This window comes from Pseudorasbora parva, chromosome 12 (genome assembly GCF_024679245.1).
Source record: "Pseudorasbora parva isolate DD20220531a chromosome 12, ASM2467924v1, whole genome shotgun sequence".
Lineage (NCBI taxonomy): Eukaryota > Metazoa > Chordata > Actinopteri > Cypriniformes > Gobionidae > Pseudorasbora > Pseudorasbora parva.
This window is the reverse complement of record NC_090183.1, coordinates 34,940,004-34,963,784: the sequence shown is the minus strand read 5'-3', so window position 1 is coordinate 34,963,784 and position 23,781 is coordinate 34,940,004. Positions and strand designations below refer to the sequence as shown.

Sequence of the window (23,781 nt, the reverse complement as noted above, 5' to 3'; positions counted from 1 at the left end):
TGGTCTTGGCCATAGTGGAGTTTGGAGTCTGACTGTTTGAGGTTGTGGACAGGTGTCTTTTATGCTGATAACGAGTTCAAACAGGTGCCAGTAATACAGGTAACGAGTGGATAACAGAGAAGCCCCTTATAGAAGAAGTTACAGGTCTGTGAGAGGCAGAAATCTTTTTATTTTATTTAGATGACCAAATACATATTTTCCAGTTTGATTTTCAAGTAAATTCTTTAAAAATCAGTCAATGTGATTTTTCTGGATTTTTTTTTATCATTCTGTCTCTGAGTTGAAGTGTACCTATGATTAAAATTACAGGTCTCTCTCATCTTTTTAAGTGGGAGAACTTGCACAGTTGGTGGCTGACTAAATACTTTTTTTAAAGGGTCTTTGGTGTTTCTACAGAAATCAGGGGTAGGGCATGGTCCGTATAACTGGTTAAAATAGCTGATTGAATGTGTAAGTACACAGGTCAAGAAAATATAAAACATTGTTCTAGTGGTTTTTGGATATTTTAATCAAAAAATCTTACATAGTGTGCCTTTATTATAGTGGAACCAACATGTTTTTGTTGACGCTTAACATTTAAACAGAAATGCAGAATATCTAATATAGACATTTTGGTACAACTAATTCATGTTACATTATTAAAGTCTTTTGAACTTTCCATCCCAGAATAACCTTTTAGTGTACATTAGATGGTAAGGGTGGCACCAGATACTATTGTGTGTCCTGCCTTCCTTATCTTACAAATACACACTCTTCCCTAACGTGACTTTGGCAGCAAATCATTTTGCAAGTAGTATTGTTGCTATTGCAGACATTATGATATCTATTATTTGCATAAACAACTTAAGGATTCTAAATGAAATCACTGATATATTTGCTCGTAGAGAGAAGCAAACTGCAAAGCAACTGTTGATGTAGTGAGAAGAGAGGAAGCTGAACAGGAGGGGCTTTGGAGTTGACAGATATAGCTACATGTCACTGACTGAAAGCACACCTTTGGAGCTCACTGTAGTGTAGGGCCAGTGTCGTCTGCAGGTGGTTCGAATTCAGATTTCTGTAGTTCTGCTTTTCGTTCTGTGAAGAGGTCAGCCAGAGAGTGCAAATGCATGTTATGTGTCATTTTTAGGTGAGCACTTGGTGCCTGGAAACATATGAGAGGTGGAAAAGCTATGCAGATGTGACAGGTAAGAGAGCTGCATGTTTATTTGCTTTTTTTCAGTTAACATATAGACTACTGACATTTTGCATAGAGCCCTATAAGCTGCCACATGATAGGCTTCCTGTAATATTATAGTAGTTTAACTCAAATATAATGACATGTATGAATTTGATCAAAGATAGAAGTGCATTTTGTATTGTTCTTTTTGAAACGGGGTCAATTTACGAAGAGTCTTTTTGAGTATGATTATTTGGTTTCCTTAGTTTACCATTAGCGGTCATCGTGACGAACAAAAAAAAAAGTGCATATTTTTAGCCTGCTATTGGGTATAGCTTGACTTCACAAAGACTTGAAACCCTTTTGCACTTTTTAGTCTTTCAGCTGGTTTTATTCATTCTTAAATCTTAATGGATGGATAAAAGGTTTTAAGCTGCAGAAATTACCCAGAACTTTTGGAAGTTAGACTTTAAACTTGTTCTGCTTTGGGATGATTTTGTCATCTTGACTGAAATGTTTCCCAAGGGCCATTTAAGTCAAATATAGGTCAGGCAAATTGTAGGATGATAATAGCATACCATACTTACATAAATCACCCCTAAATCAGACAAACAATTCTATTTTTAGCTTCAGGAAGTGGATGGGTTTCTTCAATGTGCGTTTTAATAGAGCACTTCCTCGTCAGCTGGAGGGTTACCATAGTGATCCAGCCCAGATTGAGTGCAGCATGGTTTCTGCGGTAGCATACAACGAAATGGTGATGATGTTTCGGTATGTGTTGAGTTCATATAAAAATTTAAAAAAAACACTACGGAGAAGGACACTACAGAAACTGAAAAGCCATTTAATTCCTTCTTGCTTTAGGGGAACTGTTATGAACTATTTTTATATATGTGTGTGTGTGTGTGTGTGTGTTTTAGATGTAAAGTAAGTCCTGCATTGCTCAACCCATTGGAGTAAGGAGGGTTGTGATCATTTTTATATATTTATATATTTTATACATTCTATAACTTTTTTGCTTAAAATTAAAGTTGGTTCGAAATCTACTGTTCTTAATTTAAAAAGGTAAAAAATATGCGTTTCAAAATAAATACAGTTATTTTGAAAATTATTATAAACAGGCTAATCATTAAACAAGCATAACAGACTGTGTGTGTGCTTGTATTAGTTACACTTACAGTTATTAAAGGGGTCATATAATGGTACATGCACTGTTACAAGCTGTTTGTATGGAAATGTGTGTTGGCAGTGCCTGTACACAACCATCCTATAATGATAAAAATCCATCCAGTGTTTTCGCCTAGCCTGGCATGGTCATACTCAATCCTAGTCTGAATATGAGTCTGAAACTGCTCCATTGGGCTGTGATTATGGGGCGTGTTTCAACCGAACCAGGAAAGACATCATTTGGATAGACCTACAACCAATCAGAGCAATGAAGCGATGCATAACGTAGTTGTCAAATGTCAACAGAACTCAACTGCACTGTGTTGCCAAGTCTGCATTTTTTTCCGTTTTTTTCCACTTTCCATGTTAAATCGACCACAATTATGTGATATATATATTTATGACATTCATAAACATTATATATATATATATATATATATATATATATATATATATATATATATATATATATATATATATATATATATATATATATATATATATATATATATAAAACAATATTTTTACCGGTGTTGTAAAAAAAGAATTTAAGGATACAGTTACTTACCAACATGATCATCATTTCAAAGAGAAATAGTGAAGGTGAATGCATATACAAACAAGCTCTCCGTTTAGGATTTGAACAAATTTAATCCAAGGCAAGGGTCTTTGATGACGTGGATGATTATGTTACTGTTTATCATCTGTCCATCATCGTCTAAAGCCCGCCCTGATGATTGTATTGGTCTGAACAGTTTCTGTTCGGGCATAATCGCTCCTCTATGGATCGAGTCCAGACCGAACTGCCCGAGCTCAAATGTTGTGGGTGGAGCTGAGTTCGGCTGGCATCCAGGCTAGTTTCCCCCTGTCTTAATTCATGCCGTTTGACTGTGTGACGTCACACGGTTGGACACTCCTCCCATGATTGTTGATTTACAAGCAGCGTTTCAACTCAGACCTGCCCTGAGCGAGCTCTGTCATCATCATATCCCCCATGGTGGATACGCTGGAGCAGAATGGCATCTAAGCGATTGTGGTGTTCTGTTCTTGGGTGTAATAATGGACACAGCGGGCATTCTGATGTTCCTAAATCCAAACCGCTGAAGACGCAGTGGCTGAGTTTTGTTTTCGTCAATGCTTTTATGTTTGCGTGAACTGCAAATAATATCTCACCAGACTACTTTATAACGAGGGTCAGTATAAAGCAGGTTTTGCTAAGAAGCTGCTCCTGAACAAAGATCTGTACCAGCTCTTCGTGTTCCTGCTGCACCTCCAGAAGAACTGAGTGTAGATTGAAATGCGTGCACGCATACTTTCTATGTATGACATTGTCAATATAACTCATAATCCCACATTTATAATGAACAACGCGTTATGGTTTTTGTGTTATTACAAACTGTGTACTCTGGTTTTAAAGTTAACTTGGACGTGGTAACACTGTTTAATTATGTAGATGGTTTATAACGGTGTCTTTTACTGTAAAATAAATTGTGTTGTAACCGTTATTACAATGCATATATAACGTTACGCATCACTGACAAACCGACATAAGTTTTTATTGGCATTAGCTGTAACAATCTGTCAATGAAGTAACGTACACATCAGTAAACACATAGCATTCTATCTCACTAAGCTAACGTAACCCTGCCAGTACATAAAGATAGATCAACGTGACATTACGTTAACCAACCATTTAGAAACGTCCTGTTTAGCCCTAAATTACGTTGGAGCTGTCATCTTGTCCCGGGTACGATTCCGGTTCAAATTGATAAAGTTGCACAGATGTGTCCTCAGAGACACACGTCGCCATTCTTTCGCCTCTACTGTCAAGGGCAACACTCCTTGTGCCGTCCCACAGAACAGAGGGGCGGGGTCATTTATCATTTAAAGCCGTATGCACTGAAATGGTTTGGTGAAAACAGAGCTGTTTTTGACCAGGTAAAATTTGTTTTCTTACTAATGAGTAGTTTTAATTAAACTGTATTACGAAGTTTTCATTTAGACACTAAAGAATCATATTAACTTGTACAAAAATGCCATTATATGAACCCTTTAAATGTCAGCTTATACACAGGTAAAAAAATATGAAAAAGTTCTAGACACCGTCCCATATTGGCCCTTCTTTTCTTCTTTTCCATTCTTTTTTTTAAAATATTTTTTTAACATTAAATTCGATGTGATCATTTAACATGCTTTAATATGATTGCAATTCCAAACAATAACAAAATCATTACTTCTTATATGAAATCATAATTAGTGTCATTTTGTTGGAAAGTCAAATGCATTTGGCATGCTTGACATCCAAATAGTGCCATTGAAACTTACAATAATAATCCACTTGCAACATCTAAATCTTAGATTTAGCTAACTTTATTTGAAATTATAATGTGATATAGAGATCCTAGACACTCACTGTTAAAATCCCTGGTTAGCAATTTTGGAACACTCTATCAGTCTGTTCTGGAATATACAATATTCCAGTTCCAGAACTGATTTTCTGTCTCATCCTCATTATCCAGATGTCTCAACATCCGCACAGGAAGCTGGAGAGAGGGAGGGAGAGTCCACAAGTGGGAAAACAGCCATTTAATCAGCCTTTGAATAAAAAGAAGAGTGAACAGAGTATACTCATGTTTATTTATTTTTTTACAAATATTTTTTATTGTATACCAGGGTGAGAAATGAACTTTTTTTTAAATTAAAGGTTGATATTTGTCCACTTGGGTTGATTTTCAAGGACATTTTTGAAATACTTTTTATATAACAGAGTGGGTTTTTCATTTATGTTCAAAACTAATTAAATTGCAACTAGACTCCTACAGTGTCTGAACCAATACAAGCCTAGAATAGAATATTAAGAAATATTTAAAATGTCAGACAAACAGAAAAATTCACCATGGAGCATTTTTTGTCATTTTGACATTTTTTATCTGCATTTTTCATCAAGCCTTAGTTCATTTCTGACCCTGTTGTATTCTGTTATTCCATATGGTGTTTCTGAAAACATAATTTGTCTAGTCTGATTTGATGATTGTTGTGATTGGCAGGTGCTGTTGCCAGTGACTGGGTGAAACGAAAGCTATATCAACATATTTGCGATAAGCTGCACAGGTTACGAACAAAAAAAACCTGCCATTACTGTGTCCTTACTGAGGTCAGAAATATTGGTCCCCTTAGTAAATTTGAGCAAATCAGCCTGTGAAATTAAATCTGCATTCATTAATTCTTATATTCAACAAAAACTTTCATTGAAATAAAACAATTGAAAATGGGGGAAAATCTCATTATGAAATAAATGTTTTTTTCCAATACACACTGGCCACAGTTATTGCCCAGTTATTGTTCAGGTCAGGAGACTGGGATGGCAACAGAAGAAGCATCATTCGTGTATGCTTCAGCGTGTTCATGCTCAGTAACCAATTGTTGTGATTATTTTGGTGTTTGTTTTTTATCATTGTCCTGATGTAAGATCTAGCCACTGCCCATCATAATATTTCTAGCAGAGATAATCGGGTTTAGAATTTTTATTTTTTAAATGTAACTGTTGGTATTTTATCAAATCCATGATGCCATTTATCTGAACAAGATGTCTAGGGCCCCTGGCAGAAAAATAAGCCGTACATTTAATCATGGACAATGGTCATCTTGTGTGTTCTGTTTACTTTCAAAAAGCTCCTTTTTTCAGTTTCTTCTGACCCTAGAACCATAGTCTTGTTTGAAGTTGTTATAGTGTTGCTCCTTTTTTGTTGTTGATCAGAGCAGAGGTTTTTTTTCTTGAAACCCTACCAAACAACTTCTGATGATGTAGGTGCTGTCTGATATATTTGGTTTGAGGCTATCTGACCCTAGTTTCTGCAATTCTTCAGCTGTGATCTTTGGCCAGTCAAACCATCGCCCTTGCCATGCATTAAGACAATATAGACACGTCTTCTTCCAGGCAGATTCATAAAATCCCCAGTTGATTAGAAACAATTATTGCCCTGATTTTGTAAATGGGAATTTTTAATGCTATTATTATTTTGTATTTTTTGTGATGCTCAACCATCTTTTTCTGCACATCAGAATTACAAAGCTCTATCGGGGCAGGCTAATGGGTCTTTAAAGGGTTGTTTCAGTGATTTAGAATTAAGCTTTGTCTTTAAACTGGGTCATTAATGTAGTAGTAATGTGAAATATTTTTTTAATTTGGTGCCTTCTAGACTGAGAAAAGACAGAAAAGGTATTTTTGTCTCATGGGGATGAAAGACAACATCTCCCAGAATGCACTTGCTTCGCTGCCCTACGAGGCCACTCCCAAAGCCACGCTACTGGGTTACCACCGTGTTCATTTTCATATAATCAGTTCAGTTAGAGAACAGACACTACAATTAAAAACTGAACGTGTCTGTTCAATATAATGTGAGTGCACCGAGCGAGTGTCACGGCACAAACGCAGCAGGAGTCAGATTACATTCATTACAAGAGCTGAGGTAATCGAGTCCATGGCATACATTCACAGGGTGTTCAGTCCGGCATGTTTTCAGTTCATGCCTTTGGAAGCTTAACTTTCATAGGAATTCATTTGAAAAGTTGAAACACTCACTTTGTGCCGCACAGCTCCGTTTACATCAGGGGTTTTCAAACTTTATGATCCCAAGGACCCCCAAATACAATGAATCTTTTATGAGGGACCTAGCCTGACAAGCCAGACCCACATCAAGATGTTTGGTCTGGAAACTCACCATACACAGGGATCAATCCGAGGGGCGGGATAAACAGTTGTCTTTCAAACTCCCTCTGCACGCGATAGGATAGCGCTACACCAACCGGAGCAACAACGGTGAAGGGGAGCTCGCTGACTGATTAAACATTCGCCGTATCCGGTCGGCTAAACTCCGAACACATCTTCCCTTTTTAAGAATGACTTCAGTGCCGCGCGGGCAGAGCTGATTCGAAAGACCGCCGCCGTTCGCCAGTTTCTGTGTTACTAGAAGCACGCAAACGCAACTCGGCCGTCGTCATTATGGCCCCGCCCGCCGACTCTATACACGATGTGATTGGGCCGTCCAGATTCTGAGGAACACAGCTCAGATAGGAATTGAGAGTTGCTAGACCACACTTGCGGGCAAATTAAATTTGCTGCCGCTAGGGTGCGTCTAGATTTCTAGGCTATGAGGGACCCCCTTCCAAAAATCCATACATTTTTATGAAGAAACATTTAATCTGTTAGATGAATTGTGTGACATCATAAATGCAAAATATTGTTTCCAAGCGTAATAAATTTGCTATAATTATTGTATTATGTATAAACCCGAAGAAGAAAAAAATGTAACTAAAAAAATTTGCATAAAAATCTTTCACAATAAATGCATGTAAGCAGATTACATATTGCGTTAAGAATACTGCCTTACAACAGAAAGATACAAAGCAAACATATACAATTCTGTATTTACAATTTTGAATTACAATTCAAAAAAGGTATTATATTCGGTAGACGTTATCCATTTTTGCCTTGCCTTTTAATTCTCTAAAATTTTCTGGGGCCCCCTTAGAATCTTCTTGAGGACCCCTGGGGGTCCCCGGACCCCAGTTTGAAAACCCCTGGTTTACATGAATGCCCACAGCTTCCCGAGCCAAGCACTGTGACTGTAAGTGAGATCCCACTACCAACGGAAAGGTAAATAGCTCTCTCTACTGGCTGTAGTCTTTAGCCACTGACCAAAAAAATCCTCAGATGACGCAAAAAGACGATATTTGCGTCATCTGAGAATTTTTTTGGTCAGCATTTGCTGTAGCAGTTGTTGTGCGCTTTCAGACACCCTTCACCTTCCCCAGCTCCACCTACATAGATTTAATTTAACTCCACCTACTCTAATTAATGTATGCTATTTTGTACAGCAGCATGTCGTGTATGCATTGGCAGTAGCAAGTCCCGTACTTGCTCTGCAGCGGCAATAACAGCAGCGTATCAGATCTATTTCACCAAGACCAAAAATATCAACATTGTCATTTCCTTTACTATGCCAAACACTTCGAGAGTTGTCATGACAGAACTGTCTTTGGTTTTCTACAGATTGTGATAGGTCAATAAATTATACGAATGAGAATATACTACTGGGGTTCTACTGATTGTGGCCAAAGTGCATTGGGAAGAACATTTATTTCATAATGTAGTTATGAAATTAACCCACTTTCAACTGTTTTACTTCAATGAAAGATTAGTTGTAAATTTCTTGACTGAAAGATCAAAAGGATACACAACGCAGATTTATTTTCACAGCTGTATTTGGTCACATTTACCAATTGGGTGGCCAATAAAACCTTGATTGCATTTTAATTGTGGAATTTTTTTTTTTTTTTCTGTTGTCCAGGGAATCTAGAAATCAGGATCCACACCAGCTGCTTGCATCGGACATACCCGACTCTTATTTTGAGGAGGAAAATCCATTAAGAAGAACAGGTGACACATGTACACATTCACACACACACATATGTGAGCTTGAAATTAGCAAAAATCAAAGAGCCTGACAATTACTTAATGAATAGTAGTCTTCACATGTTCTATATATTCACATGCATGTTTGTGAGAAGCCTCAGAGCCAATTCTGAAGCTACGACCAAAGAGAAGTGTAAACTCGAGACAGAACCCACTGCAGCGAAAAACCAGCGCGCCCCCTGCTGTCAGAGCACCTGACTATATGGGTGTGTATTAATTTGTGTGCTGTTCAAAATAAATATTTTCTATTATAAGGTATAATAGAATGATTTGCTGTGAATACTGCTGCTCCATGATCCTGTAGTGACCTGCGGTTTGCATTTTGTAGAGAGACGTTCGTCACCGGATACAATGATGAGCCGTCAAGAGCCACAGACCTATAGCGCATCATTACACAAGGTCCGCTATTGGTTCTAAAATCATTCATCTGTAATTGTAGTAAAGCTGCATGATTTAAAAAAAATATTGAAATAACTTTTATAAAGAAATTAATATTAGTTTTAAATATATAAAATATATACTTAGAGGAGGTCTCTTATGCTTATCAAAGCTGCAAATTCAGTAATAAAGTGAAATAATTTTTGCAAATTAATTATTTTTCCTGTTTTGATATATTTTAAAATGTCATTTATTCCTGTATTGGCAAAGCTAAATTGTCAGCATCATTACTCCAGTCTTCAATGTCACATGATCCTTCAGAAATCATTATAATGTGCTGTTTTGGTGATCATGAAACATTTCTTATTTTTATCCTCAATGTGTTATTATCAATGTTATCAATGTCTTTTGTAACATTATAAATGTGTTTACCGTCACTTTTAATCAATTTGATGAGAAAAAAATATATATACTGACCTAACAATTGAACAGTAACTTTAGTAGGTAATGCTAGATAAGCATTGCTGACTGCAGCTACATTTCCCCAGGGTGAATCTCCTCTACACATTGGGGTTCAGAGTCCCATCCTGTGGACTGGATGTGCTGCCACTCACTTACAGCCACTGCACACACAGGTCTTTACCTTGCATCCACATTTCCTTACAGGTAACACACACATTCACTGATCTTGAGAGCAAAAAAAATGGGTGTAAAGAAAAAGTTAGTTTAATTGGCACTTTGTCTCTCACAGGTCCTGAGCATTTGACGATGATGTCTCATAGGCCTTTGTGCAAATCCCAGTCGGCCCCTTCTTATATCCAGCATTTTACGCACATACACACTCAGACTCTTATGGTTCCACACCCCGTGTACCATGAACAGTGGCCCAAGGACACAGTCCATCAACACGCTCTAGAAAAGGTGAGACAAATGCAAAAAATGTTTGCACCCAAACACACAAGAATTCTTTTCCTAATGCTGTCTCTTTATAAGGTACCTGTTCGCCATTTGGGGCCTGTGTCTCCTGGAGAGCTGGGAAGGGACGGAGAGAGAGCAAGAGAGGCAGTACGTATTCCATCTCAATCCCCACTTGATAAGAGTTGCAGTAATCAACTAGGAGAACTGGACCGTGGAGAACATCAGGATTGGCGACACAAAAAATACCATCGGAGCCTTGCACGTGTGCGTTCCTCTCCAGGCACCTTTACCAGAAATCTGCCTTCACATTTAACCTCACCTCTGTCTGATGTCAGGAGCAAACCTATATACTCCACAGGTAGGAGGAGAAAGGGCATCACAACAAAACATCCACTTAATGCTGGAAAACAGCCTGGGGAAAAATATATTGGGGTGCTTAAAACTAAGAAATATTTAAATGTTTTTGTAAAACTTATAAGTCTCCAATCAAGTATGTAAATTTTAATGTGAATTCCTTTGTACAGATGATCAGATGTTCTAGCTTCTATTGAAGCACAAGATCACCAGGATTTAGACAAACTTGAGATCATGCAGCTCAAGCACTAGAGTCATAAAAAAGGGTGACATGCCAAATACCAAACAGTATATTCTAAGTACTAGGAAGTTAAGTAAAGTGTAACTTCGCCAATTTTCAACTCGTTTTGTATTGTTACAATGTCGGTCTTTAATCTTAATTCATATTACCTGGACTGAGAAGTTACTGTTTATTTGACAGCTCTAGGTCTTTCATGTAAACTACAAATTATATTGCACATTTTTGTAACCCTGCTCATGTAGACAGTCAGATTGAAAGAGGGATAACAAAACAAAGTTGTTGTAAGAGTAGGTTTGTCATTGAAAATTGTATTGTTCTACTCTTTAAACAGCATTATGGTTAAAATGGAACACTACGGCTACAGCTTTCTTACCTGTACGCGATAGTTTTGCTTTGTAAGGTTGGGCAAAAGACGCTCCTTGTTCCTTTTCTTTTGAATTAACTGACAGAATGGGCTCACTGCCTCAAGACACTGTGTTTAGCAGTCATTGAAATGTTGACTCCATACATGGAGGTAAAGTTATATCAAAAATATCAAAATGATATCTGCATCCGCCCAGACCCGTTAATATTTGGCCCGTTACCCAATTTGTGCCCGCGATAAATCACACGCTAAAATCATTCCAATTAAAATGCTTTATTTTTTAGCGTCATGAATGGGCTAATGAAACAGGCTAAAGTGCCTTTAAAGAATTGTTGTTAACAATTTTATTTACTCCGTCCACTCACCAACTTTACTTTTGCTTCATCCTCCTGCAACGCTCGCTCTAACTGGGCTACAAGAGGCATCAACATAAGTCGCACTGTCGCAGTAGTAGTGACGTGATGGGTCAAATGGCATATCGTCGTTGCGTATTTGTGTAATGATAATTTAGACATAGAAATATTGCACATATTTTTCATCCACGCTACTACCCGCCCGCAAGGAGTTAATTATCTGCCCGCATCCCATTAATTTTGAAGCCGTGAATTTTAGGAATTTCACAATCCCGCGGGTACCAGACCCGTTGCAGGACTCTACTTTACAGTCTTTAGCCATTGCCTACAACCGTCTGGATCCTCTACTTGAAACCATAAATAACTCACTCCTGCTAAATATTTACTCTTTGAATTTTTGCACCCGGACCTGTTAACACCATTGTGACTAAAGGTTTGCTAAGAACTATTTCCTACTCAAGCAAGGGAGAATTTGACTTTGGTCAAGTCTATTTGACAATCAAAAACAGGCCAAAAGTAGCCTAGTGACCAGATCCCAAATATCAAAATATGCCATTCCCATACCTAAAATATTTATCACTGTTATCCACTATATCATAAAGATTATAAACATAGCTCAAATGCTCCCTACCAGAGGGCCTCTTTCACAAAACTTAAAGGGTTAGTTCACCCAAAAATGAAAATGTCATTAATTACTTACCCTCATGTCGTTGGACACCCGTAATACCTTTGTTCATCTTCGCAACACAAATGAAGATATTTTTATTGAAAGCTGATGGCTGAGAAAGGCTTTAGAAAGTATATTTCCACTGACCCAATCACATGACCCATAAAAGGCACTAAAAACGTCATTACAAAGTCCATCTCACTACAGTGGCTGTACAATAATTTTACCAAGGCGACGAGAATAGTTTTTGTGCGCAAAAACAAAAAAACAAATAATGACTTTATCCGCCAAGTTATTGTCTTCCGTTTAGGTCTCAGACGTGAACTCACGCGATAGTGGCGCTCCTCCTCTTCTGGGTCATGTATCTGAACGGTGGATCTGTGTCATATTCTCGCGCATGCGTTCAGTTCACGCCAATAACTTGGTGGATAAACTTGGTGGGCTTGTGAGTTCAACGACATGAGGGTGAGTTATTAATTAAATAATTTTTTTCATTTTTGGGTGAACTAACCCTTTAACTTCCAGCATAGTTTTTTCTATTAGTAATTATAAAATGTTTCAATACAAACATTTCAGTCAAATATAATTTATGCAATTTGTCAAAATTTTAACCCCTAAGGGGAAAAAAATCAACCCGTAGCAACAATTTAAAAGTTGCCCGATTCCGTGGGAAAACCATAAACTCGGGAACCCTGCCTATCCAATAGGAGAAAACTAGGAGTGGCCTTGGACGGAAACATGCCCAGTGCATTGTTGGTGTTGAAGTTTTCCTACCTATTTGGTAAAAGCGAAGACAATAGCCCTTTTTCTCTGTATTCACTACAGGTAGCAGGTAGAATTTAAAGAGAAAAGATAAGGAAAACAGTGTAATTTAAAAAGAAATGTAAAAGTACAAGTTAATAACACTATTTATACCACTAAATTACAGACTGAAACACGTAAGCACAGATAAACTAAGTAACTAAGGGATAGGAAGATTGTAAAGTCCCAGTGTTGTTGGACTGAATATCAGCACTCTTGTAACTGTTGTATAAAATGCATATAGCCTACATAAAGTATGTATGTATTTGTGTAGGTTTGGTGTATGACTCTCCGATGGGGAATCCCAAATGTGACTGTGGAGATATAAGCTTTCACCATGACCGAAATGACAGAAATATGAGTATCTGGTCAAGATTGCATCAGTGTGGCCTCAGGAATCAGTGTGAGGTAAACAATGCTGAACAAATCATAGCTGTAACTATTATTGCAGTTGTGAGAAGTTACATTTGTGTGTGTGTGTCTGTGCGTGTGTGTGTGTGTGTGTGTGCATTTTAGTGGGTTAAAGGCAGGATGGCCACTTTTGAGGAACTACTGTCAGTTCATTCAGAGGAACATATGTTTCTTCATACTGGGCTCTCAAAAATCCAATCAAATAATTCCTGCAGTACGCTAGCCCTGAAGATGGCAATCGGCAGTGTGATTGAGCTGGCTCTGCATGTGGCTAGAGGAGAGCTAAGGGTGAGATTCCTATTATCCATAATCCTTTTTTTTTCTATAACCCCCAAAGATTCTCACTTCTTCTTTTTCTGACTCTCCAAAGAATGGATTTGCTGTGGTCACACCTCCAGGACACCATGCATCACATTTTCAAACATAGTGAGTTTCGCTTTAATATGACTGCAGACACATACATTTTTAAATTCAACATAATGGTGTTCACAACCCATTAGGCTTAGAGGAAAACTGGATGTTCAGCAAGAAAATATATAGAATATTTAATAACATTTTGTATCAAACTTCAATAGCAATAATAACATACACTACAGTTCAGAAAAGTAGGGACAGTATGATGAAAAAATAAAGAAATTGATGCTTTTATTATTCTGCAAGGACACAACAAAATTATCCAAATTACAAGTTACATTGACTTTGACGTTTGTTTTCTTTTCTGTTTTGTATATATTCTATATATTAAACCGAACAAATCTATATTAGACCAAACTATATATTTACCATTGATAATAATAATAAATGTTTCCTGAAATTAAATGTTTCTCACCAAATCAGCTCATATAAAAACTATTTCTGAAGGATCATGTGACACTGAAGACTGGAGTAATGGCAGCTGAAAATTCAGCTTTGATCACAGGAATAAATTACATTTAAAAATATATCCAAATAGAAAAGTCATTCTAAATCGTAGTTCTGAGTTGTTGTTATTTCAAATCACCATAACAAACACATTTTAAAACAAACACATTGTACACTTTTAAATAAATGCAGATACAAATGCAAATGCAAAAGAGACTACTTTCAAAAACAAAATTAAAGACATCTTAAAAAAAGACATCTTTCCTGACCCCATACTTTTGAATGGTAGCTTATGTAGGTAAATATTGCTGTATATTCCTATGTATTTTTGTTATTTATGTACGTACATTAATGCAACAGGAGGTTTTTTTTATAGTAGCACTATAAAAAACTGATCTCTCTCTCTTTGTGTCTGTTACAGTGGATCCATTATGTTTAATTCTGTGGCCATTGCTGCTAAACAGCTTCAAGACCGATTGAAGGTTAACAAAATCCTTATAGTAGATTGGGTAAGACACACAAAATCTGCCTTTGTAGATTTATTTCAACACATATTTGACCATGAGATTTTCAATTTAGGTTGGAATTTATATGATTGTACAGTAGATGGTGTATATTGTAGGTAGTCAGGATTTATAGTCAAGGAAGTGTATGTAAGATTGAGGCCAAAACTGGTACTGCAATCACTATCCCCTCTCCCCCTCCCCCTGACTCAAGGTTGCCAGATAGGCTGCAGGATCAGCAGGAACGTTTGTAGCTACAGCTGTGATAAATAGAGTATAGCTGGCAACCCAGATGCCGAAACAATACTGACTTTGTGATTGGTAGATAGGTGGAGGGTGGAGCTTCAGGCCAAAACACAACATGTCAACATCAACTTTCAAATGACAATATCCTGGCCGGACTACTGTTGTCAGTGATATAAGTATTTGAAATTAACACGATTAATTAATGTCTAGAGACATATCAGGGCCATTTTATAATTAATTGAAATACATTTCTTAAATACAGTTCCTTTAAGTTTCACTGATTTCTGATCTCCTTGCCTTCAACAATCAACATTTTTGTAATTTCATTTGCAGATGCTAAAGGCACAAATCTTACTTTTCACCTTCAACCTTTGTTTTTTTTTTGTGTGTGTGTGTATGATTCAATGACATTTCCAAAGGGATTGTGTTTTTATTATTAATCTTTGCTCTTCCCTCCACTTGTAATTGTTAGGATGTTCATCATGGTAATGGAACTGAGAAGATATTCTACACTGATCCTAGTGTCCTTTATATATCCCTGCATCGCTATGACAATGGTTCTTTCTTCTGTGGTACCGGAGGACCCTCCATGGTTAGTTATGGTATAAAGTGTGTAAACTACACTCGTTAACTCTCATACTGCTATGTCTGCATATGAATTTAAGCTAAATGAATGTATTACAGGTAGGATCTGATAGAGGGGAAGGCTTTAATGTAAATGTGGCGTGGTCAGGGGGGCTGAGTCCTCCAATGGGAGATGCAGAATACCTAGCTGCATTCAGGTACTATTCTGCAGTCATTTTAATGTGTTTAGTGTCACGTTAAAGGGATAATTTGGACAAAATGAAAATTCTGTCATCGTTTACTCACCCTTATGTCATTCCAAACCTGAATGATTTAAAACCAAACATGTTGCATTTGTAATTAATCAAATATTGTGTCTCTCTTTATAGAACCGTAGTTATGCCTATTGCTCATGAGTTTTCCCCAAATGTGGTGCTGGTTTCAGCTGGTTTTGATGCTGCAAAGGGTCACTCAGAATCTCTGGGTGGATACATGGTCTCAGCAAAATGTACGTATTAAAAATACAAACTGAGTTGTTTGAGCCTGCAATTTCCAAATTATAGAGTGTGATGTTTTTATTATATACAGCATTATATATATATATATATATATATATATATATATATATATATATATATATATATATATATATATATATATATATATATATATATATATATATATATATATATAATTCAAATGTAATGTTAATTACATTATGAAATATTATCCACATTTTATTTAGCTGTAAACATGTTATTAGGTAGCACTCTAATAAGCATGATTAAGATACTTAGCACATACATATTGTGTAAAATATTTTACATTACACTAATGTTTTTTTTGGGACAGTTTTCTGCACTGAAAAAATATTTAATCAACATTTCTTTTGGCTCATTAGCCCTCTAGGTTTTGCAAGAGCATTTAATTATATTGCCTGAGTTTGAAAGTGTTTGTGCTTCGTCTGCATTTTCTTGCTCTGTAGGATTTCCCCTAAGAATAAAAATAAGAGTCCTTAAAATGCTTCAGATGGAAAGCAGAAGAAGTTATAATGACTTAGCATTTCTGTTTGAACTCAAAAAGTTATGGGTATATTATAGTCGTGATTTAGCTAATGTCAGCTATCGTCAATGTGTCAAGTCATTAAGGCTCTCGTATGACATATTAAACTCAAGAGTCGCTCTAATGCCTCCAGAACCACAAAGATGTTTTTGTGACTGATGACTAATGTTACTAATACCTTTATGGTGTGACATTTGCGTCTGTATGATGTGTGCCACTGACCGAATATGCAAATGATCTTTTGAAGGTTATGGTTTTATGTGATATGTCTCTCAGGTTTCGGATTCTTGACCCGGAAATTAATGGAGTTGGCTGAAGGTCGAGTGGTGTTGGTGTTAGAGGGAGGTTACGACCTCGCATCCCTCTGTGATGCATCAGAAGCCTGTGTCAGTGCTCTCGTGGGAAATGAGGTGTGTGTGTTTAAAGATGCCCACACGTGTTTAACACCCTGAGTATTGCATGAATCGAGTATTGCTTGTATCTGCAGCCTGAGCCTTTAGCTGAGGAGGAATTACAGAGGATTCCCTGTGCAAACGCAATCGATTCTCTGGAGGCGGTACTGCGTGCTCAAAGTGAGAATCTCTCAGTTTGTTTTGTTTATGTTTATTTTTCTGTGGTCTTGATGATTTTTTCTTCTCCCTCTCAGGCAGGTACTGGCGTTCAGCGAGCTCTATGCTGAAGACTGTGTCTCTGTCTTATGCAAAAGCAGAGAGGCGATACTCGGCAGGCACTGAAGCTGCTTTAGTCCTGGGTGGCCTTACTATGACTGTTCCCAGCAGAAGCCAGTAAGACAACATTATAGAGTGCAACAGTCAGGTTCCCTATGGAAAACATCCACTCATTTTCTCTATTAGGAAATAGATTTTTAACAATAACTTTTGAGGTTGTTAATCGAGGATATATGCTTTTGTTGAGGCTATATCTTTGCATTACTATTATTTAAAAGTGGAATTCCTGGTGTAAAACTACATTACCCACAATTTTGCACTGAACTTAAAATATATTATTTCTGTATATAATACACAACTGCGAATTAATACATTTATATTGCTCTATTGTTTCTAATTTGAATGTCATTTACAATGCTTCATGCTTTATTTTTGTTGGATTTTCAAATACTTTTTTGCTTCAAAGTTTGTAACGTGACTGTTATAAGCCATGAACAAAACAAAGCTAGGGATTTTTTAATTAAAAAAATACTTCCTGAGCCAATCCTACTGAAAAGGGGGTTCTGCACTGTTGGTCTCAATGAGCTTTCAGTATTGGCATATTGGACTAAAATGGCTAGCGATAGACTGACACTAACAAAACGATTTAATATATTGAGTATGCTTTTGCTTTGTATCTGCGTTGTAGTTACCCAAATGAGCCAATGGAGAATGATGAAGAAGATTCCATGTAAAGACCAGTCTTACTCCTTTTCTGGGAGACTTCATTCCTCTCCAAGCAGAAGATGGACATCCTGTGCTTTAAGAGACTGAGGCTACTGTGTAATATTACACTGGGGAACTGCAGTGTGTGTGAGACGGGACGGGAGACAATCCTTAGGAACTTAGATGAACAAAAGAACGTAATCAGTCTTGTGAGTGATTTATACAAATGCTGACTCGTTTTTTGATTTTGCAATTATAGCTTGCACACGAAGCTTCTGCAAAATGTCAAACAAAGATATCATACTAAAATTTATGAGAACATTTTAATTTTAAATGTTTCCACAGGTCGTATCCAAAACGTTTTTTTTTTTAGTTATTGGATTTGATCATGTATATACACTACTGTTTAAATGTTTAGGGTCAGATTTGTCCCCTATTTTTTTAACACTTTAATTCAAGGATGCTTTAAGCTTTGTATTCATCAAAGAATCTGTGGAAAAAATGTAGCAGTTTCCACAATATGTATACACCGATCAGGTCATAACATTATCACCACCTTCCTATTATTGTGTTTATTGTCAAAACAACCCTGACCTGTCGAGGCATGGACTCCACGAGACCCCTGAAGATGTGCAGTTGTGTCGGTACAGCCTTGATGAATGTAAGGCTTCTTTCAAAACTATTTAAAAAATCATACCGACCCCAAACTTTTGAACAGTAGTGTACATAATTTACTCTTTAATTGTGGAATGTTAGATGACTACGATATTATGATTACATTTTTTATTCAAGTCTTTGAAATTACAGGGTATTGGCAATTTATTTCTAAAAGCTTTGGTGAATTGCACTTTATATTCATCCATTTCAAATGTAAAAAAAATCCTGAGACATTTTACATGGGAGTTTTTTATTATTATTAATAATATTGATAGATTCCCCTTTAATGAGCATGTAAGGCAGCCTTGAATGTCGACTATGTCTATAGCAAGCATAAAGATAAGGGTACTATGTGTTTTGCTATCTCAGTTTGCAAGAACAGTTGGGCTGAAATGAATTCCTGAAGACATTAATTTTATTTCAATTTTTTTTGTTTGTTTTTTTCTAGAGTTTAACATTTTGTAAGTTTTGCTGTTCTCAAAATTAAATAAAAATATATTTTTTAAAACACTTTTGAACTCAAGAAGCATGTGTCTGTTTGCCATAACAGGTATTTTATTAATGGGCACATACATATAAAGTTATTGATTTCATAACAATACAATATAATGGATATGTTCATAAAAGTGTCTGAAATGTTAGGCAAACACACATCACATTCTAACTGTATGACACAATGTTTTTGTGTAATATAAAATGAAATCTCATAATGCATGCAGTATTATCTGAGTAAATTCATTTATGCTAACACTCAGCCCTATAACAGATGAGATTGTAAATCTTGAAAATCACTAACCCTGTTTGTCTACAAAAAAATGCTACAAAAATCATTCACTGAATTCAAATGTTTGCTGGAAGTTGCTCCCTAATGCTTTGGGGTCATAATAGTATAAACCAATAACAAAACCTTTGTATTCTTCGTCAATAAAGCTTCAAGATTCCCTCACAAGGTTTGCGATTGGTTAAACCACATTGTCTAGACAATAAAGTGCTTATTCAACGACCAATAGACAGCTACCTAAATGCTATGCAGCAGCAGTCTTTTAGTGACAGACCAGCGTAATACAATCCTGACATATTCAATAATGAAATGGCAGAAAAACATTCAGGACAACAAGAAAAGCAGCCAGGAGAAAGACAAAAGACTCCCCTTAATACCTATAACCGATACATACTCAAAGTGAAAAGGCTCAGAAATATTGATATCGATCAAAGCTATTAAAAAGTCTGACATTTAAAACGACATCCTTCATCATACTCTTGCATCTAACGTAATCTTCAAAAGACTGCAAGGACAGAGAACAGTAGAAAGAGAGACAAGTGATACACAAATGTCGTATATCGATATACTAAAACCACGAAAGCTCGCGGACTCTCTCGTTGAGTGTTCCCAGTCCATTTCAAATGCTAACAGCCAAGCATGTTGTAAGGTTGTATGCTTGTTTCTCTGTGGGCACGAGTGTGTTATTGTGTGTATGCTTAAAAGTCACTGAGGATGGAGATGTCGGCGAATTCTTTGCGATATCGATGAGAATAGAGAGCGAGCAGGAACGCCCACTTCAAACTCATGAAGCTCCACACACAAGACAGGTACAGACTGGTGGGATCTCTGAGGGCTGTAGACACACACACACACACACAAGTTCAAAAAGCTGTCCTTTTGTGAGTTTAATGTCCTGGAGGCCAATTTCTCTTCTAAACATTTAATCTGAGACTGATTTGAGTTCAAAACTAAATGTTATACTTTCATGCGCTTCAGTATGGATCTCTACTCACATTCTTTATGGGAGATGGCAACACTGAGGAAGGAGAGGAACGCTACGATGGAAACCATGGAGAAAATTACTCCTATGATCAAGAAGAACTTTAGCCCCTTTAACCATGTTCTCCAGTAGTCCTGAAGGTACATTATGTGTGTGACCAGAGCCCATAATGCCAAAACACCTGGAGAAATGCATATATAAACACACAATGAGTAATATGAAGTTCAAAAGACATACTAGTTTAGCATGTGACTGAATCTATGACTCTGCATTCATTATTGCTTTGTCATACTCACATGCTGCGTTCCTGTTTGATTTTTTTTTTGGACACACTGAATTGCTCTCAGTTCTGCATGTTAGTTTTGCATATGACCATTTTGTTATATTACACAACAGAAGCAGAAATCTCCCTTATCAACACGACATTTCCATTTTTTTAAACAGCTTGCCCTCATAAAAAACCATACACTAAAAATATTATGTTAGCTCATGTGAAATGTCAAGAAGTGACAGCGGTGTCCTGCAGTGTGACATGCTTAATAATTATTGTAAAATAATTCAATAAAACATTTGCAATGGGTTTGTACAAGGTGTGTTTATGACTTTCTGTTACATTTCCACTGTTCTGACCAGCAGGGATCACCAACGTGTGGCGTTTCGAACACTGAAATAGCGAATCATTTTGCAAAGCAATTGGTTCAATTGATTTAAAGCTTTGATTATTCCATCACATATTCGGTTCATTGTGAACCGGAAAGGATTTTCTTTTTCCTGAAAATGCTAGTTAGAATCATAGCATTAGACTAAAATGTATTGATTTTATTCACACAGAGTAAAACTACTTCCCCGAAATGTTTAGGAACTTTTGTAATTTTTCTATTTTTGTAACACTTGTGGTATCAAAAATGGCTGACCTATAGAAAATAGCTTATTAATCTGCTAGTGTAAAATAGATTTATCAAAGCAAATGAGGCATTAGGATTCCAATAAAAAGACTTCTGACAACATCTGAAATATGCTCTGCTTTAAATGAACATGTGATTTGTCAACTATCCAATAATTGAACAGACCAAAATTCTGCAAAATCATGTGATAATTTGCAGTAGAAACTAGACTGACCAAAGTATAAAACTCTTACTCTAAGTTCAAATGCACAGACTATACCAAACTATGTGACTTTCTTGCACAACACAAACTCAAAGGCCCTGAGTTTGAACCCCAGCGATGGATCAAAGTGCACTGAGGAACAAAGGTTTAGTGAAAACTACTGGTATGGGCCAAAAATCACAAAACTTTTGCTTGTGTTTGTTAAGGTAAGGTTGATTTGTTAAAGTCAAACCCTTCACATCCACAAACCCAAAATATTTGACTCATTAGAAGAAAATTACGATGTCAGGCCAAAATCTACGTGTTCGACACAAATCCCTGAACGCGTCATCTGTGAACGGATTTGTGTGAAATAATTACTTTGGGGTCAGTAGGTTTTTTTTTTTTTTTTTTTTAAGAAGTCTCTTCTGCTCACCAAGGCTGTATTTATTCATTGTAAAAACTGTACAATTGTAAAATGTTATTAGAATTTAATTGATCGGTTTTCTTTTGTTATATATTTAAATTTATAATTTATTCCTGTGATGGTAAAGCTGAATTTTCAGTAAAAATGTGTGCTCAAGAAATGTACATAGTAAAGACTTTTAAAAGCTGTACAACCTTTTTTAGTCACTTTAGATCAATTGAATGCATCCTTTCATTACATATTGAATGCATCTTGTTCATTAGTAGTACTCACTTATGGCATGATACTAAAAGGGCAGAAGGTTAAATATTAAGTGTATTAAACCTGTATTCATATTTTATCTAACAATCATATTCCTATTTTACATACAGTAGACACAGGTTTTATCAATTACACTAAATTATAATAGTATAGCATTTTTATAAATTGAAATACAGCATTTCTTGTGGAGTACACTTGACAATCAAATGTAAAAGAAAAAGTTCACATAACGTTAATTGCTGCATTTATCTATGTATTTTGAAACTATTAACATTTAAAACTAAATTTTTTGTAAAGTTAACCATCATTTCAGAACTGAAAAGGATACAGAAACTTTTGTATCATTCTTTTGCACAAAAAGTAGTAAATAGCAGCAATATTTATTTAAAATCCACTTCAAAACAACAAAATCCATCTTACACTGCTAAAATGAGTAACCTGCCAACCTGGGCAACATTTTTGGCACAATAGGCGCGTTCAGCGTCTTCAACGGTGGTCGAAAATGCTGTCTAACGTTAGGTAGGCGGCTCACCTGCATTTGAGACACAGCCAAAGAATTTACCTGATAATCCACCCATCGCAGCTGTCCACGGCTGTTTATAGGCGATGTTCCACACTAGAAACGCCGAAAATCCCACCAACATCCCCACACACGAGTAGCCCACGCTCACATAAGTCTTATTGATCGCCATTCCTGTCGTCAAATATAAATGAATAAACACCATTATTGAAAATCCCAAAACAACAAAGCACTATCCAGTTACTAAAAATAGTTGAGGAGCATCCGCTCTTCTGACCTAGAGATAGCGCTGATCCAGCTGCAGTAACAGGTAACTTAACTTACTAGTGAAGAACTGTTATTGACTGGGTTTATGAACGACAGTAAAAGACCGCCTCAAACGATCAATCCACGTTTACTGTTATTTACTGCTCCATAACCCGCGGTGTGTTATTGTTGCTCTTCGCCGATGTAACGTTACAGCAGAAGAGCAAAAGTGAAATTATGCGTCCGTTTAACAGAAAACAGCGACCCCTCGTGGTATGGATGAAAACGACACGTTTTTTAGAGGCAGACATGAATTTGAAGGGGAAAAAAATGTAGGAAACATTAATTTCATGTATGAAACTTTTAGAAAAAAAGGCATATTTCTTAAATACGGTAGCTATGTTAAAGGTAGGCTAAGTAGTTTTTTTTTTTTCATAAACTTGTTGAACAATAACAGAAGGTCAGTCAACTGAAAGTTTACAAAGACTGAGATTAGGCCAGCATAATTGTCACATCATATTATAAACCGTAGCCATACTAAAAATAAGCAAGATAATATAAAGAAAAAAAGACAAGAAAAAAAAACAATAAATGAAAAGAAAAGAAAAGTAGGGGAGTAAAAGGTTATTTTATATTAAACCAAAGTCTTCAAATACAAAAACACTGTTGTTTGGGACTATTCCTCTGTGTCTAATATATCTGAAATATTTAATCTTCATCAGTAAAAACCAGTAGGCTAATTGTGAAGGGAAACGTGGCGCTATGTGGTTATTAGGCCTACCTAATATCTTTTTTTTTCAGTCAAGGTCTAGGACATATCATAGCTGTGGTGGAAGTAGCTACGTGGCTATGGTGGTAGTACTCTAGTATATCCACTTAGTTGCACTAAGTTGCATTTATTATTATTATTTTTTTTATATTCCATAA

The 23,781-nt window shown here is 36.4% G+C and overlaps 2 protein-coding genes across 9 annotated transcripts; one reads left to right on the top strand and one right to left on the bottom strand.

The window, feature by feature from the left end:
* The first annotated feature begins 768 nt into the window (after positions 1–768).
* hdac7b (histone deacetylase 7b) lies at positions 769–18,974 on the top strand. Of its 7 annotated transcripts, XM_067459975.1 has the most exons (21): positions 771–1,035; positions 1,127–1,184; positions 4,843–4,945; positions 5,371–5,434; positions 8,674–8,762; positions 8,894–9,004; positions 9,127–9,197; positions 9,725–9,842; positions 9,928–10,097; positions 10,170–10,452; positions 13,149–13,282; positions 13,391–13,573; positions 13,656–13,711; positions 14,568–14,655; positions 15,368–15,491; positions 15,584–15,677; positions 15,849–15,967; positions 16,798–16,931; positions 17,009–17,093; positions 17,168–17,306; positions 17,878–18,974. In XM_067459975.1, the coding sequence occupies exons 3-21, from the start codon at positions 4,843–4,845 to the stop codon at positions 17,921–17,923; spliced, it is 2,211 nt and encodes a 736-aa protein (XP_067316076.1). In that variant the 5' UTR covers positions 771–1,035; positions 1,127–1,184; the 3' UTR covers positions 17,924–18,974. The 7 variants fall into 7 exon arrangements, 6 of the variants coding, with proteins under 6 accessions (XP_067316076.1, XP_067316074.1, XP_067316073.1 ...); XM_067459973.1 differs by having other exon boundaries at positions 771–1,184; positions 15,368–15,487; positions 15,580–15,677; XM_067459972.1 differs by having other exon boundaries at positions 771–1,184.
* Positions 18,975–19,084: 110 nt separating this feature from the next.
* slc48a1b (solute carrier family 48 member 1b) lies at positions 19,085–23,088 on the bottom strand. Of its 2 annotated transcripts, none has more exons than XM_067459979.1 (4): positions 22,886–23,088; positions 22,651–22,782; positions 20,328–20,495; positions 19,085–20,167 (listed from the first exon to the last, which is right to left on the bottom strand). In XM_067459979.1, the coding sequence occupies exons 2-4, from the start codon at positions 22,778–22,780 to the stop codon at positions 20,031–20,033; spliced, it is 435 nt and encodes a 144-aa protein (XP_067316080.1). In that variant the 5' UTR covers positions 22,781–22,782; positions 22,886–23,088; the 3' UTR covers positions 19,085–20,030. The 2 variants fall into 2 exon arrangements, with proteins under 2 accessions (XP_067316080.1, XP_067316081.1); XM_067459980.1 differs by having other exon boundaries at positions 22,933–23,081.
* Between the last annotated feature and the right edge of the window lie 693 nt (positions 23,089–23,781).